A 17,490-nucleotide genomic window follows, 5' to 3' on the forward strand; every position below is an offset into this window, starting at 1 on the left:
CCTAATTACTTATTAGACAAGTCTTAGTGAGAAACACCACTTATTTTCAGACAGAGGTGAGTGCTTAACATAAGATGGCACTCTAATAAGTTATAAAAAAGGGAGTGAAAAAGGCAGAGTTGAGGAAGCACACAAGTTTCAATACTTTTGAACCACAGTAGGGCAGGATAGGCAGAGTTCTACTGGAGAGCAAGGAAGTCAATTGCAAGGCCCACTCTTGGAGAGAGCAAGCAACAAGGGTCCAGGTTCACACAGTGGGGTTATGCCCAACGAGTCTTGTAGATAGTTTGCACCGAAAAGGATGAAATTAAAGTCAGGAAAAGTTAGCTAGGTTGTCCCAGGCTAGCCCAGGTTAGAAAGTCGAGGCTTTACTGTCACCCCGAACGATCTGTCGCAAGCAAGGGAAGCCAGGCGGGACACAGTACCTTAAGTGTGAAGGAAGATCGAGTGGGGGCAGTTGTTCCTGGAAGCAGGTGCAAGTCGGTGTTTCGTCCAGAGGAAGAGGAGGTCTCTCCGTGGAGGAAAGATGAAGGTCGTTGCACTACCAGGGAAGAAACCAGCCGCGGAGTTCTTCGGTTAAAAGGTGGTACCCTTCTCTTCGCGGTAGTGGTAAACCGTGGTATTCCGGTTGCCAGGGTGCTTGGCACGGGCAAGGCAGCCACGAAATGCTCCAGGAAGGTGAAAAGAAGGCAAAACTGGTTATCCCCACCAGTCACAGGAAGAAGTCTCTTCGGACTGGAGATCTCCTCTGTCATCGGGAAAAGTGGTGAGACGGTTCAGCAGGGCTCCACCGGTGGTGTCGTTGCAGGTCGGCTCAGCTCTCTCCCTCCTCGGATTCTTAGGTCCTGTGGCGACCTCTGAAGTTCCAGTCCCCAAAGCCCTGCTTTTATGCATCACACCCCCATTCACTCAGCCTAGCTGTCAATCACCACTTGGGCCAATCACACGAGTGTGAGTTGAGTTACGAAGGTAACTCAGTCCAGGGTGCCTAAACCCCCTCCCACACCTCCTGTGGTACCCAGACAGAGTGGCATCACTTTTGGAGGCTTCTGTGGAGAAGCCCGCCAAAAGGTGGAACAAAGGGCTCGACTTGGGTTGGAGTCACAGAAGAGAACACAAACGCCATTTTTGAATAGAGTTCTGGCAAAAAATACCAACCGGTGAATTAATATTAAATAAATAAACCGGCGGTATGTTCGAGGCTATAAGAATTAAATAATTTAAAGTTGGTAGCCTCGAACAATGGGAAAATCCCATAGATATATTCACGGTCGAATATAAAAAGTAGTATCCACTGCCACCAGCCAAAACTCGATCAGGGGGGACGGAGACGTGCCCCCTCGAACAACAGACCCCGGGGCAATCGAATTGCCCCGACCAGTACGTCCACAATATGATGGTTTGTAGTGGTTTCTGTTCATAATTTGGGACTAGTAAAGCCAATGGTGACTTTACATGCCCTGGGAGACAGTAGTCAGTCCCAGGGTATGGAGTCTATGTTGGGGGGGTCGCTACGACACCCCTGGGTTACGGCACGGAGGGTGCTGTGTAACCGGCATCAAAAACACATGAGACCCTATGGAGTAAAAGACCCCATAGCCCATAAAACACATGGAAAAGATAAAGGAACACCTCAAATCATGTCTAAGAGTGGGAGTAAAAAGAGTCTCACTCTTAGCAGGAGAAAAAATAAACCCCAAAAATCCAGCAAAGCTGCTGGGGGACTCACTAGGTTTGGGAAATTAGCCTTTACAGAGAATTCTCCCTAACAATGAACAACACAAGAGACTACTTGGCTGACACTAAGGCCCTGAACGAGGTCTACCTGGTCATCCAAGCCTGGATGGCACAACACCAGCTATGCCTCAACGATGACAAGACTGAGCTCCTCATCTTGGGCACTACGCAACGTCTTAGTAAACGTGAGCTGTCCTACCAATCATCTATCATTGATAACAACACCATCCAAGTTTCGAAAGACACCAAAACCTTAGGCGTCTACCTTGACGCCACCCTATCCCGACAAACTAATGCAGTCAGATCGGCCTCAGCATACACCTGCAAACTCATTGCAGCTTGCAGGCCATTTCTGACAACCGCAAATACAGTCACATTGGCCAGAACTCTCATCATGGCCAAAATCGACTACGGGAGCGCCCTTTACCTAGGAACTAGCCAAGAGAACATGAACAAACTGCAAATCGCCCAGAATAACACTGTCAGAGCGGCCTTAAACATCCCGCGAAACCACCACATCTCGGAATCTAGATCCAACCTACACTGGCTACCGGTCAAACAGAGAATTTCATTGAAAGCCTTAGGCCTCACCCACAAATGCCTAGCTAACCAAGCCCCCCCGTACATCTGCAGCCGGATATCCCGCCACACCCCTACCCGCCCTCAAAGAACTGCCCAGACCCACTGTCTAACCATCCCCAGGTGTAAACTACAAAAAGCGGGTGGATCTAGCTTCCAAACTCTGGAATGCCCTCCCCCTTGCCATCAGATCTGAAGAATGTTTTACTGCCTTCAAATCCAAAACGAAATCCTGGCTCTTCAACCAGCCTTGAAACCCGGACCTCTTACGCTCCTGGGAGCCTCTCCCAGGAATACATCTGCCTTAACCTCCAAACTGTAAATATGTATATTACTGTATGTCTTGTATACTTGCACTGTCTTAAAATCTGAATATATGTATGCATATGTAACCATGTCTAAAGTTGCGCCCGGATGCCTTTGGGCCTGAAGGTTCGCGTTACAAATAAAACAAATACAAACAGACTACCAACGCGATAACACCCTACATCACCAAAGCAAGAGGAACTTCCAATCAACAACCACAACTCCCGGAAGATGAACTCGATGAAAAAAAATAAAAAACCCAAGACAGAACCTAGAAGACCTCTTCGAAGACGCTGACACCCCGAATACCACAACACAAGTGATCGTTCAGGAAGGAAACCTCAACACCGAGCAGAAGACGACCTCGACAAGAAAGCCCAAACTAAACAAAACCTCCAAACTTTACTGCAATCTAATAAACGCAAGATCTATGTCAAAACACAACAGAGATCTTCGACCTACTCGACGACAACGACATTGACATCCTGTTCATCACAGAAACATGGCTGGACGACAACTACAAAATCACACTCCAAAGCTGCCTTCCAAAAGACTTCAAATGCCTGTAAATAAACAGAAAAAAAAGGAGGAGGCATCGCTATAGCATTCAAAGAACACCTGAAAATAAAAACTGAGGAACCGCTCAACATCCTCAACTGCGAAACCATGGTAATGGACCTAACAGCGAGCCCAAAAACCCAACATCACATTCATCCTGGTATATAGACCACCGACATATGATGCAACATTTGTTGATAACTTCATAGAAGCCATCACCAATTTAGCCATCAACCACGAACACCTAATCATACTGGGGGACTTCAACATCTGGTTTGAAGACAGCCACGGCAACTCCCAAAACTCACTGATTGAACAACTCCGAACAATGAAACTACGACAACTAGTCAAAGAGCAGGACACACCCTAGACGCAATTTTCGCCAAAGAAAAACCACATCACCACGGCACCACCAATACAAATACTGTGGAGCGACCATCTCATCATCCCATTTGTGATCACTCTGCCTACTCAAGCCTACATCCAACATCCGAAACTCACAACCACCCCCAAAAGAAACTGGAAACATGTCAAAGAAAGCAACCTATTCGAACAACTGGAATTAACGAAACCCTCAACTACAGAACTAGAGCTAGCTGACCTAGACGGGAAAGCAGAGATACTACACAAATGGATTGCAATAGGCAAGATCACCCCAGAAAAACCGTTCACCCCATCAAAAAAAAAGAGCAATGGCAAAATGGTTCACCCCACTATTAAACGCCATGAAAAAGGAAAACAAAAAGATGGAATTGGAATGGAGGAAAGAATACAACCCAGGGAAAAAAACACTGTACCAGAAACCAATCTGTGCATACAAGAAGGAAATTCAAAAGGCAAAGAGAAGACACTACGATGACAGAATCAACAATGCCACCAACATACAAAAAGAAATGTTTATTATCATTGAAGAAATGAGAAACCCACCAGGCTGTGATGGCACCCCAACCCCCTCAGAAAAACTATGCAACGACCTGGCAGACCACTTAAAAAAAAAAAGAAAAAAAAAAATCAATGACATCCGACAAACCATACAAAAGGGACCAACCAACCACAACCTACAACCCAACGAACCTAACATGGAACCACAGCACAAACTCCAAAGCTTTCCTGAAATATCAGCAGAGGCATTCGCAAAGCTGGTAAAACGAAGCAAGAAAGCGGGATCACCCATGGACGCCTGTCCCCCAGACATCTACAAATCAATCCTCGCACAAGGATCGCCAGCAGAACACTATAGAAACCTTCTAAATCTATCACTAGCAACAGGGACTGTACTGAGGATCTTCAAACCCGCACACATCAAGCCACTCTTGAAAAACACGAGTGGTGGCGTAGATGACCTTTCTAACTACAGGCCGATCTCTAACGTCCCCTACCCAGCAAAACTTCTAGAAACCTATGTATATAAACTAACCCAAGAACACGTAGAAAAACACCCCCTGCTTGACCAAGCTCAAGTCGGTTTCAGACCAGCAAGAGGAACGGAAACAGCGCTACTATCCATCCAGGATGACTTCAAAACTAACGCAGACTCAAACACCACCTCAGCCCTTATTCAGCTCGACCTCTCCGCAGCCTTTGACACAGTTAGCCACGAAATACTGACCAAAAGACTAGAAGACATAGGCATAACAGACAGAACAGAAACCGTATGGATGAAACCTTTCAAATCCACTCCACGAGTTAACAACTGTGGAGTGCCACAAGGATCCTCACTATCTCCACTATATTTCAACATCTATCAGACTCCGGTCATCAGAATCTTCAAAAAATACAACATTACATGTTACAATTACGCAGATGACACTCAGATCATCTACAAAATCAAAGACACTGATGCTGACCATTCAACCCTAATTGACTGTCTAAATGAAGTCTTCAATTGGATGGATGCCAACAACCTGAAAATCAACCCAGGAAAGACAGAAATCATGATCGTATCCAAAGACCAAGAGAACGAAACCACCATCCCGTGGCCTACGGAAATGGGAAACGCACCAACACCATCGAAGGTAGTAAAAAATCTGGGAGTCCTAATGGACAACACCCTAACCCTAGAACCACAAATAAATGCAACAGTGAAGAAATGCTTTTTCCTCCTCCACACAGCAAGAAGAATTCTACCTTTCCTCTCCTTCACGTACAAAACACTCAGTATCGTCGCCCTAATCATGTCAAGAATCGACTATGCAAACAGCCTCTACCTCGGAATACCAGAATACCTCCTGAAGAAACTGCAACGGATCCAAAATGCAGCAGCAAGACTACTCCTCAAACTATCCAGAAGAGACCACATCACACCAGCCCTAAAAACACTACACTGCATCACCTTCAAAACAATGTGCAAAACGCACCGGGCAATCAGCGGCCAAGGAGCAGAATTCCTGCAAAAGAAAATAAGTCTACAAACCAACGAGACCCCTCCGATCAAGCAACGAAATCCGCCTGGAACTCAAACCATACCTTAAGAAAAAACTTGGAGGCACCTCCTTCTACCACTTAGCCGCAAAAATCTGGAACAACATCCCAAAAGAAATAGGAAACCCTGAAGATCACCAAAAATTCAGGAAATCACTAAAAACCTGGCTCTTCAACACCACAGACTAAATCTGAAAACCGAAACATGAAAAAGAATGACTAAACTGGAAAGGACACGGGACAACCCCGAACCGACAGGGAAGCTCCCACGACACCTGGACGGGTGACAACGGATAGACTGGAACACAGGGGACACGCACAGAGACTCCCCAGACAATCCCACCAACACTTTTGCCCGCCGCTTAGTTACCGCCAGGTACCAGTGTTGTGGAATTGCCGAGATATTGGCAATCACCACACTACCTGAGATGTTGACATTGGCAGGTGCACTGGCCACAGGAGTATGAAGGGAGGACGGGGGGGGGGGCTATGAGAGAGCATGATAGAGGAGGGGGCCAGAGGAGTAAGGAACCGTGTATGCCAGACGGACCCAGATCAGGACAGAGGCGCATCAGGGGAGACTATGCAAGCCGAGCACCTCAATTCAGGATAGAGACGCAAACTAACCAACCCTACTAACAATTTCCCCTTCTGCATACTCCTCTCAAACTCCAAACCAAACACACCCAAAACCTACAGCACAACAAACCGCACAAACTTCACTACATTGCAACAACAAAACAAAAACGCACATAGACTCTCACAACAGTACACGACGACTACCGGCCGCAAACACCCCAGGCCCAGCCAATGGACCCACCGGGCTGAGGCCGCCAACAGCACATCACTGCTCTCTTGCACTTTTCCAGCTACTTCCCACTAACCACCTTTCCCTTCCTCTTTCAGAGCCGCCAGAGCGCCAGGGGACCACTCCGGTGGTGATGGTGCACGGTACAAATGTCCTTTAACATTAACATTTTTTAAATTGAAGATTTCAATCTTGATATCCCCGAAGGTCAGTTTCCATTGAGGTTGTGGTATCCTCCCCTTCAGGGATTTTTATTTAAGGACACCTTTTCTTTAAGGTTGTCAGCATTGTTTATAGATCAATTCAAACTGAATGGCAACTGCAAAGCATGGTGTCTGTTCCTTTTGTAAGTTGTAATTGTAATACTTGTCATAGGTTTTTATTCATTGAAAAACAATTATCGGACAGAAACCTCATTTGAATGTTTGCTATCTTTTACCTTCATTTGAGATGTTACAAATCCAAAAGTTTGATATCTCAAATTGACTTCAAAATTCCTAACTATTCCTTTTAAAAGTGTTGTGAGTAAATTAAATGATTTGCAAATTGTAAAATGTTTAGAAAATACAGAACCCTATGAAGCAATAGAAAGTTCTGGTTGTTTTATGACTGTCCGCTTAGAGGCCTCGGCAGGCAATCTGAGGAATGGAGAGATGTTGGATGTTATTGATGTAGGGAGAGGGCAGAGGGAGTTTGGGATAGACAGCAATGTGCAGGGGGTTGATCAGTTCACCTCCATCAACTATAAAAGAAGAGCGGTGAAGTGTTTTGGGTAAGTAGCTAGGTGTATGGTGAGCTTCCTGCCTCTAGGGCAAACGTTAAAGATTTGTTGGGTTTATATTTTACTACATGGAGAGCACTAATAGAATCCTATACCTCGAGATTGAATACTTTTGCCTGTGTTTTTCTGAAGAGATGCAAGCAGTCTTAATGGTAGAGTTGAGATTCAGGTCCCTCAACTTTGGGTTCTGTTTGAGTAAGGACATAGGTCCCTTATTCTCAGACTAACTACTTTTGTGATTTTAGGTGCAAGCTCATGCATTGTTCAGTAGAAACCCTTAGATTCAGTTAAAAGACTAAGGGCCTCAACACGACTTCGGCGGATTATCCGCCGGACGTAAATAGCGCTAACGCCAAGGCCCCCGGCGGATAATCCGCCAGATCACGAGTTATCGTTCACGTGCCCCGGTCCATGGCTTTATCGTGAATAGCGCAAACCTTTAAATCTGGCGCACCGTGCACTACCGCCATATCACGCTCACAGTGCGCGGGATACGCGTCACCGCCGGAACGGGAAATAAAGCGGCGGCCATCTTGGAAATCACAATCCGTCAGATATCACAGCCCCTGGAAGAAATCCACGCCATCCAACCCCAAAACATGTCTCAGGAGCGCACTAGGGGCAAGACCGCCCTGGACCGGGTGCAAAAGCCCAAATTCAGTGACCAGGAGCTAGCTGTACTGGTCAAGGAGGTCGAGATACACCACGAGGAGCTGCAGCAGCGCAAAACAAGTGGCCAGCACAGAGCACAAATTTGGCGATCAATCAGCCAAAGGGTCAGTGCTGTGGGGCGCGTGCCCCGGGATGGGGAGGATTGCCGCAAGTGCCTGAACGAACTGCGCGTGCGAGTCCGTGGCATCCTGTCACAGCACCGGAGTGCAAGTAGGGCCACTGGAGGAGGCCCACCACCACCCCCACCCGAACTCACATACACCCATAAGTGAGGCCTACATCCATTGAACCGTAGTACTGCCTAGACGACCCTGCACGTGCAGTGCATGAATGACAGGGGCAGGGGATAGACATCCATAGCCATAGGACAGCTATGTAGAGTTTGAGTGTGCATGAATACACCCCCAAAACCCAGAGCGCAGTGCACCCCAACCACGCATGCAATCTTGTTACTCCGACATTCCCATGCAGTGTACCTCCATACACACTCACAACAAGCACCACATGGCGACTGAACAGAATGCAAGTTGAATGCGTGATTGAAACTGTCCTCAATCACACTTGTTGGCATGAACTGCATCACACAAATATATGTAGCATTGAACTCAAACCACACCCTATGTACCCCACAGGCACACGTCGATCCCAACGGGATGAAGATGATGGGGAGGAGGCCACACCAACACAGCGCCCACGGCAGCGCGCCTCCACCAGCACCACCACCCCACAAAGAGGCCACACGGACGGGAGACGACCCAGGCCAACACCCACTTCACCCCAACGCAGCCCCACCAGACAGCAGCAGCAGCCACATGGCCGCAGGGAGACCACCGCCAGCTCGCCCCAAGCCACCAGTCACAGCCCCGATGCTGAGGGACAGAGGTCTGGATCTGAGCCCGACGTGGGAGCAACACCTCCACGTGGCCATCATGCTGGAGGACAGCACTCTCCCGGAAGTAGTGAGGCCGAAGGGATGGTCACACCCCAGGGAAGTCCAAGCCCAGGCACACACCATGCACGACATGTGCCTGTGCGTCGTGTCCGCACACCACAGCCGGACGTGGACACGCCATCATACGGCAGCCCAGAAGACCGGCACCAAGCCAAGTCCAAGCTGGCGCCATGTCGCTTTGCAGCAACCCACCACCCCGCCCCTCCCCCCCCCCCCGACAGCACACAAGTCGCAAGCCAGCACATGACACACCAGGGGTGCCCTTCGTCACTGGGGCAGTAGTGATGGGCCGACTCGACATTATTGAGGCCAATCAGGCCAGAGTGGAATCAATGGCCAAGGTGCAGAGCCGGCACATCAAGGCTGTCAGTGCATCTATACGGCATGGGTGCAAATACATAGCGCGGGACAATGCGTGCACACGCAGAGTCGTTGAACAATGTACCGCTGCCCTGATGACAGGCTTCGGGCAACGAGTGAGGGAGTTGACGGAGGCAGTCTCAGCACTTGCTGAGCAAACAAGGGAGGGAAACCACCTCATGCGACAGCACATGATGGCCGCCCCTTCAGTCCCTTCGACATCGACCACACCCACGGAAGGTTCCCTCGAGCCATCTCCTAGGCGCCGGTCTATGCGCCACCTAAGGGCACGCACACCAGAGGGGCCCGGAAAAGGAAAGCGCCCACCACCATCCTAGTGGTGCATGGCATCGTTGTTGGTGCCCTGATAAAACACGTGCCTATCTGCACAGTTGCGGGTAGTTCACTGGGGGGAGGGGGGATTGTGTGCTGGGTGTTTACTGGGGGCAGCGGGGATTGTGTGCTGGGTGTTTACTGGGGGAGGGGGGATTGTGTGCTGGGTGTTTACTGGGGGGAGGGGGGTTTGTTGGACGGAAAATAAATCACAGAAAAATCACAATGCATGGACAGTAGAGATTGTTACTAATGCAATTTAATGTTGAAGTGACATATTTCACATTTACCCATTACCCATTTCTAAAAGAATCCATCTATAAATCTCTGTCTTGCCAACCTCCCCTCCCTCAGCCCAATCCTTTGTGCATGTTCAACACCTTCTGCCACTTCATCGCCCTCACTACCATCCTCAGGTGGCTGCACATGAGCATCAGGGGGCAGTGGCACATTTCTGCAACAGCAGATGTTGTGCAGCATGGCACATGTCAGTACAATTTTGCCAACTCTTTCTGGTGCATACATCATTGCCCCTCCCGTGTGGTCGAGGCACCGGAAGCGTGCCTTCAGCAGTCCAAATGCCCTCTCCATGCAGATCCGTGTACGGGCATGGCCAAGGTTGTATGCCCGCTCCGCCGCCGTGTGTGGGTGATGCACAGGGATCATGAGCCACGTGTACTGGGGATATCCAGAATCACCTGCAGGGAAGAGAAAGCCGGTATGGGGGCAAAGTAAGTCCAGTGGGTGTATAGAGCTCTGTCATCAGTGTGATTTTGCCATATTTGTCATTTGGCCTATGACATTGTGGAGTGTGCTGTCCTACGAGCACGATTGAATCAATCGGGTACTCTCCACTTGGTACGCCTATGTTTCTGTATGTAACAGTACTCATTCACTTGTCGCAGCATAAGGGGGCCCTTCTATCTACGTCTGCATGACAGAAGTGGCTGCCTCGTGTGTCATTGCAAATCCATTTGGCTACAGTTGCATTTGCTGGTCGTCACTTCTGTACTGTTCTCCATGCATTTCCCTGGCCATTTTGGGGACAGTGTTCATGGGATGTACATTGTCATTACTCGGCCTACTTATGTGTGGTGCATTTGTCGATGTGCCAGCTTATGGTTTGGAATTTCATTACTTTCGGATGGCCAGGGTGGGATTTCTGTACTGTGTTAGTGTTGGGAGCCATGGTGCTACTCACACAGGAGGCTTTATTGTGGTGGGGCTTCCATATGTCACTGTGCCGCCACATGTCTTCCATCCTGCATGGGTGTGTTCTGCTGTGTTGGACATGTCCAAGGTTTATCGTGCAAGGTGCTTGAATGTGAATGCTGCAGTAATGCTGCTGCCTATTGGGAATAATGGATTCTGTGACAGGCACCATCAGTTGTGGATTGACATGCTTTATGGTATACATTTGTACTCACCCAGTAGCCATGTGTTTTGGCCTCGGTGCCTTTCCATGTACACCGGCAGGGTACTGTTGCGCAGGACCATGGAGTCGTGGGTGGATCCTGGGTAGCGGGCACAGCAGTGGCTGAAGGTGAGGTCAGGACCACATGTCATCTGCAAGTTGAGGGAATGGTACTGTTTCCGGTTTCTGTAGGCAGCCTCGTGTGCCTGGGGTGGTACGAGTGCCACATGTGCACAGTCCATGGCTGCTATTACACTCGGGACTTGGGCAATAGCATAGAATTGACCCTTCAGCTTGTGCACCTGTGCCTGTGTGACTGGCAATGCAATGTGTTCGTTCACATGATTCAACAGTGCATCAAGCACCTGGCCCAGCATGGTGCTGCCAATGTCACCCTGGATTGTGTCGAGCAACTGATATTCTGTCACCAACTGACCATCAGTCAGGGCCCAGGGTGTTGGCCTGACCCTAGGGATGGCTGGCCGCCTTGCTGGTGCTGCTCTCCTCCTCCTCTTTCTCCTCATCCCCACCACCCCCTGCACTCCCAGGGCCCTGGCCTGGTTGGCTGGCCTCTGTAGCTCCAGGCGCAGCAGGTAGAAGTCAACATCAAGGCTCCCGGCTCCAAATGGCAGCATGGTGTTGGGGAGGGTGTGTTGTGCATGGGTGGCTCCTTTGTAGGCCTCTGATTTGCATTGGTTCCACCTGGGCCCTTATTGCTGTCTCCTCCCTGCTCCTGCTGGTGTAATGGTGTTGGGGAGGGTGTGTTGTGCATGGGTGGCTCCTTTGTAGGCCTCTGATTTGCATTGGTTCCACCTTGGCCCTTATTGCTGTCTCCTCCCTGCTCCTGCTGGTGTAATGGTGTTGGGGAGGGTGTGTTGTGCATGGGTGGCTCCTTTGTAGGCCTCTGCTTTGCATTGGTTCCACCTGGGCCCTTATTGCTGTCTCCTCCCTGCTCCTGCTGTTGAATGGTGTTGGGGAGGGTGTGTTGTGCATGGGTCGATCCTTCGTAGGCCTCTGATTTGCATTGGTTCCACCTGGGGCCTTATCGCTGTCTCCTCCCTGCTCCTGCTGGTCTAATGGTGTCGGAGAGGGTGTGTTGTGCATGGGTGGCTCCTTTGTAGGCCTCTGATTTGCATTGGTTCCACCTGGGGCCCTTATTGCTGTCTCCTCCCTGCTCCTGCTGGTGTAATGGTGTTGGGGAGGGTGTGTTGTGCATGGGTGGCTCCTTTGTAGGCCTCTGATTTGCATTGGTTCCACCTGGGCCCTTATTGCTGTCTCCTCCCTGCTCCTGCTGGTGAATGGTGTTGGGGAGGGTGTGTTGTGCATGGATCGATCCTTTGTAGGCCTCTGATTTGCATTGGTTCCACCTGGGGCCTTATCGCTGTCTCCTCCCTGCTCCTGCTGGTCTAATGGTGTCGGAGAGGGTGTGTTGTGCATGGGTGGCTCCTTTGTAGGCCTCTGATTTGCATTGGTTCCACCTGGGCCCTTATTGCTGTGGCCTGTGTTCTGTTAACTCCAGCTTTTTGCTGGAGGTGTTTTCGGCGGATTATCCGCCGCTTTTCTGGCGCTAATAGTGCCTACGCCTGACTCGTGATTGCTGATGTTTTAGCGCGAATGGTTCCTGGCGCTGTTATGGCCGGCGCTTGTACAGCCGGCTGTACTTGCGCCGGCTGTAATGGCGCAGGCGGTATTTCAACTCGTGATCCGACGGACCCTTAAAATCCGCGCTAATAGCGTTACCGCCGATTTTAAGGGTTACCGCCAAAGTCGTGATGAGGCCCTAAGTCTGAGCTGCCCTTCACATGGCTTTGAGCATATTGTGAGTGTTGATGACTTTCACCAAGTCAAAAAGGAGCAAAACAGATTCAAGCCAGGAGCCAACATACTTCTCACTCAATAGCCGTTAATATGACATGCATCACAGGAGTGATTCAGACTTTTGGATACTTGCGTAGTAGGCCAGGTGGGTGTTGGATCTAACACCATCTACTCTGCTTCACCCTTTGGAAAATGCTTGATCTTCCCCATTTTGGAGTTTGCAGACCTTTCCATTGCAGAGCATGTTTAAATTATGTTGTGAATAGGCCTTTCAGGTCCTGTCCAGTGGTAGTGAAGCTTGGGCAAGTAATGCATTTTCCAGACTTCTCATTTACTATCAAAGATGGTATACCCTGTGCTTGGAGGAAAACCTACTTAATAATGAATGTAGTCTCCTTTTTCTATAGATCTGATGATACCGCATGAAGCAACATTTCTCCCGTAAGACGTCCTTGACCTCCTCCCACTATGTCTACAATCCAGGTAAGTCTTCTAGTATTGATGTTCAGAGCTAAAATGCAAACCTTCCTTCTCATTAGGCTTACATGCACCCCCTCCGTCACCCCCAACCTGCTGGGAGACAAACCATACTTCCTGGGATTGGGAACTACTGATCATGCCAAGCTGCGGATACTTTTTATCTCTGAAATAATAATTACATGTGTGTACTGAAAACACAATTTTACACTAACTCCTACATTGTTTAGAACCACAGCAATCTGCAATAAGAATGCAGGTTGCTTACAAAATACCCCACTGGTGCTGCGATGTACTCCTAGGGTAGGGCACAAAAACCAGTTCTATTAGGTATCCAGGTGAGAGCCTCAATACGCTATCCTCCAGTCCCCTTCTGGAACATTGTGGAGACCAAGGGATATAGAGTAGTGGATTATAGGGGAGGCTCTGCAAAGGATTAAATCCTAACTAGCATTTTGCCACATTTATTTACACGAAAAAAACACAGCATGTGTAGGCTAATAGTGGCAAGCTCCTGGAGCAGCGTTATTGCCAAAACATGTCAAGGACTGCATATCTAAAACACTGATTACATTTCTTTTTCAACCTTTCTGTTGGTAATTTGCGCAGCCATTGACCTGACATGCCTGTTTGATAACTTAAAGATCCAACCGCGAGACCTGCATTTCCATTTTTCTGTTTTTTTTACAAATGTATACAAAAAGGAAAGCGTGATTTCTGTGGAAATATTTGTAAAAAAGAAAAGCAGGGTGTCTTACCTATAAGTTTATACAATTCCCTCCCATAGAGCATGCTAGCTGAGATTGCGTACCCTGCTTTCTGTCTTCAATTTCTGAACCTAGAGGTAGAAAAAGCAGAGCCACTAATAAGGCTTGTACGACCATGGAGGTAGAAAATTAACTAGATGAGGTTGGACCTCTGTAATCTAGATGTGCGTCTTATGCTTGATGCGCAGCACCTAGCAATGTTAAACTCTTTACTGTAAAGGAATTCCCTCTAAAGTACTGGATGAGTTAATGAATGGGATAGACCCATGAATGTCCTAAAGACTAAGGATGTGATCCTGTACATTCATGGATTTAAGGAGAGCACTGACACATTTTTTCTCATTATTTGAAAAGTAGGTTGTTTGCCCTCCAATACTATGGAAAAGTATGTTAATTGTCTGCCAAACCTGGAAAAAGTCCAGTCATCTTAAAATCCTGGGAAGTCCACTGCCACCTCATCCTCAAACATGAGTCTCAAAAAGTGGTTTCTTTACGCGCAGGGTTTGGCATAGCTTGACCCTCTGCTTCTTACTGGCAAACTGTGATGCATACAGCGTCTCATTTAAATGGTATATTTGCCGCCTTGTATCGCGAGATAACCCAGTGAACCTTCTGCCTTCTAACTCTTTTTGGCTCAGAGCCCATGACCTTTGCTGTGCACAGCAGAACCCTGCTACAGACCGGACTGATCTGCCACGAAGCAACATATGATCAACATGAGAAGAAATTCAAGTGCACACAGGTTTATTAGGGATAGTTCCAAGATGTACTATCTCATGGTGAAGGTAGCTGAAAGCTGCTTCTTGCCAAAGCAGTTCAACCTTGTAATTTAGTTTTGCCTCTAAATTATTGAAGCAAGGATGAACAATCTGAGTTTGGAAAAACTGGCAAAGTGCCAATTCTAGACTCCTACTGTCATGCCCATGCATTAAATTAGTTGCAAATGAGCTAAGTCTTCTAGTCCCACCCCATCTGTCTTCCTCAGGAATTTGGCCTTCAGCTTCCTGTGTTCTGTGATCCATTGACTCTGTCAGCTAGTTGTATAGGGTCCCGGCCCACTCCACAGGCCTGTCTGAACCACCCTCATTTCGCTGCTAGCCAGTTTTGACCAGTCGATCGTTTTATTGTATTGTTAGCCTATGCTAACCTATGGGTTTGATGCTTCTAATTACCATATTTGGCCTTCTGCCCTTAGCGTGAAGGTTGGTAGGTCAAGGGATAACATGATTTTTTACAATATAGTTTACATTTCAAATGTCCAACATCTTGGCAAATCCTCCAAGGAACAATGTCATCCGACTACAGACTTATTTGAGCTATCCTTGATCAGTTGTACTATCGTGATGCTCAGTGCTTTTTTTGTATAAAATGGATTTTGCAAAAACTTTGGCAAGTTTATAACACCCCTGTTAATTATTTATTTTATGCTGTCAGGTTTTTATTGTGGTGAATTTTTCAAAATTCACATTTACATGAATTGTATAAAATGTTATTTTCAGCTAACGCGTTCTACGAGAGATATCAGTACAGTTTTTAAAAGCTACAGTGTGCAGTGAAGCTCAAAATACACATTGGGCCTCATTACGGGTCCGATGGTAACCCTGCTGGTGATCATAAAATGAGAATATCGGATAATAGTCGTTCAACGTGCATTCTTTCTTGCATTGAACATGGAGCTATGGGTTCAGCAGTATGATGCATAAATGACCAATGCAAGAAAACATTAAACCTCTTGTAGGTCTTCTGATCTGTGCGGTCTCCATAGATTTTTATTTTATCTTAAATGTTTCCAAGCTTTTCTGGCTAAATCCCCACTTTCAAGTGCTATTTTCAACCGACGTATGTTTACTTCACCAGCGTTGTATGCAATTGAAAAAGCTTAACTGTTTGTGTCACCGATTTTCCCAAGTAAGGCATGTCAAACTGAGTAGGTCCGAACTCGCATGTGGATATGCATCACTGATAAAACTTGTCATAGTCAAAAAGTATGAACGCACATAGATTCCTGGTGTATAGCTTGCCGTGGATTGTTGAGGTGTATCTATAAGCAATATTCAACTTTACAATGTATTGTCTATGTGGTCTGTCTTGATGTATTATCATAGCATCTAAGTAAAGGGATGTATGTTAAACAGTTTGGGAGTACCACAAATTGTCCAATGCATTGCCCTTGTAGCGTCTTGCTCCCTGAGCCAATACCCTGCACTTGGCTTAAACCCACTGAAAAATAATTATATAATACCCATCTGCCCTAACCTCTTCTCTCTTTCAGAATATCCAAAGTGGGGCCCCAGACATTGACATTTATGGAATTCACCTTTAATAGGTGCCTTCAAAGTTTTTGTTTGTGTATATTCATTTTCTATACTCTCCAGAGTTTCTTGGAGATGATGGGGCTGCACAAGAGGGTCTCTAACTTTTTCAATGACAGTTGAATCTCACACCTGGCTGATAATGCGTTACCTGTTTACTGATGATTGATTTTATTGGGTAGGTGCGCTGGCCATCATGGCTTCAAAGTAGTACCATGGCCTACTTTTCTGACGCAAAGATATTGCAGTTGTATTTTTTATTTAGATTTTTGGTAAAGGCTATATTGAATATTTGTATTTTGGCATATTCCCAACAATTTAATGTGGAATGTTTACCAGTGGAAAGGGATAGTGCTATTACGTACTTCAGTAGTTTCCAGTCTTTCTGTTGCTCTTAAAGTGATGGCTTTGTTAATTTATTTTAAATCTGGCTACACAAAATTCTGCAGTTTCCCCATAATTGGAGGACGTGTTATGTAGGTCACCCATTGTGAAAATTAAATGGTCCTTAAACAAAATGGACAGCTTGTTTTTTCTCCTGGAAACCCTTTCATATCAGGATCCTTCTTATTTCTTGGTGAAGGGCTACCAAGGCTTAGGGGTGGAATCATTGGGGAGAGTTGGGTAACGTTGTTGAGTGACACTTAGCAGCTCCTGTGCCAATGACCCAGCATTAAATGTTACCTTCGCTTCAGAGGACTTAATTGGCTAAAATCCATGTTAGAGATATGTGTCCAAATCCCATTTTATTTAATGTAAATTAAATGAAGTGCCAATTTGTTTGCTCAAATCCATTTTCCATTTCTAACTCCATTAGTATTTTTTGGATTTGTAGAGCACACTACAGCCCGCAGGCATCGAGGCGCTATTACAGGAGCAAGTGAGTAGGCTTGATTCAGGGTTACAATTGAATGCGGCTCAACAGTAAGTTACTTGGTTATAGTTGCTGGTTACAGTTACAGGAGCAATACAATGGTTGGCAATTATGATACAGACAAAGCAGTAATTCAAGCCAGTAGTCATACATTTTCATGGGCGGTCAGAGATTATATAAGGACGGAAACAGCCCCAATGAGCAAAAAACAGATATGCACATGGAGTGTAAGGTGTTTGGTCCTATAAATAGCGTAGTCTTAATTGCTTTGCAGAAGGAAATATGAGATGAGAGCTTAATTTCCAGTGCCTGCTAGACAAT

The 17,490-nt window shown here is 47.1% G+C and overlaps 1 protein-coding gene across 13 annotated transcripts in view; it reads left to right on the forward strand.

Moving 5' to 3' along the window:
- The window catches only part of CSK (C-terminal Src kinase), a 914,950-nt gene that overhangs the window by 410,531 nt on the left and 486,929 nt on the right, over nt 1-17,490 (forward strand). For 10 of the 13 annotated variants that reach the window (XM_069624495.1, XM_069624502.1, XM_069624504.1 and 7 more), the window contains one exon: nt 13,147-13,222. In XM_069624495.1, coding sequence (XP_069480596.1) covers nt 13,208-13,222 — 15 coding nt within the window. In that variant the 5' untranslated portion in view covers nt 13,147-13,207. Of the gene's footprint in view, nt 1-13,130; nt 13,223-17,490 lie in introns of all 13 variants that reach the window. The other 3 variants (XM_069624501.1, XM_069624499.1, XM_069624503.1) reach the window with 1 other exon arrangement.

The sequence above is a fragment of the Ambystoma mexicanum genome, chromosome 11 (genome assembly GCF_040938575.1).
Source record: "Ambystoma mexicanum isolate Mex_15411 chromosome 11, UKY_AmexF1_1, whole genome shotgun sequence".
Classification (NCBI taxonomy): Eukaryota; Metazoa; Chordata; class Amphibia; order Caudata; family Ambystomatidae; genus Ambystoma; species Ambystoma mexicanum.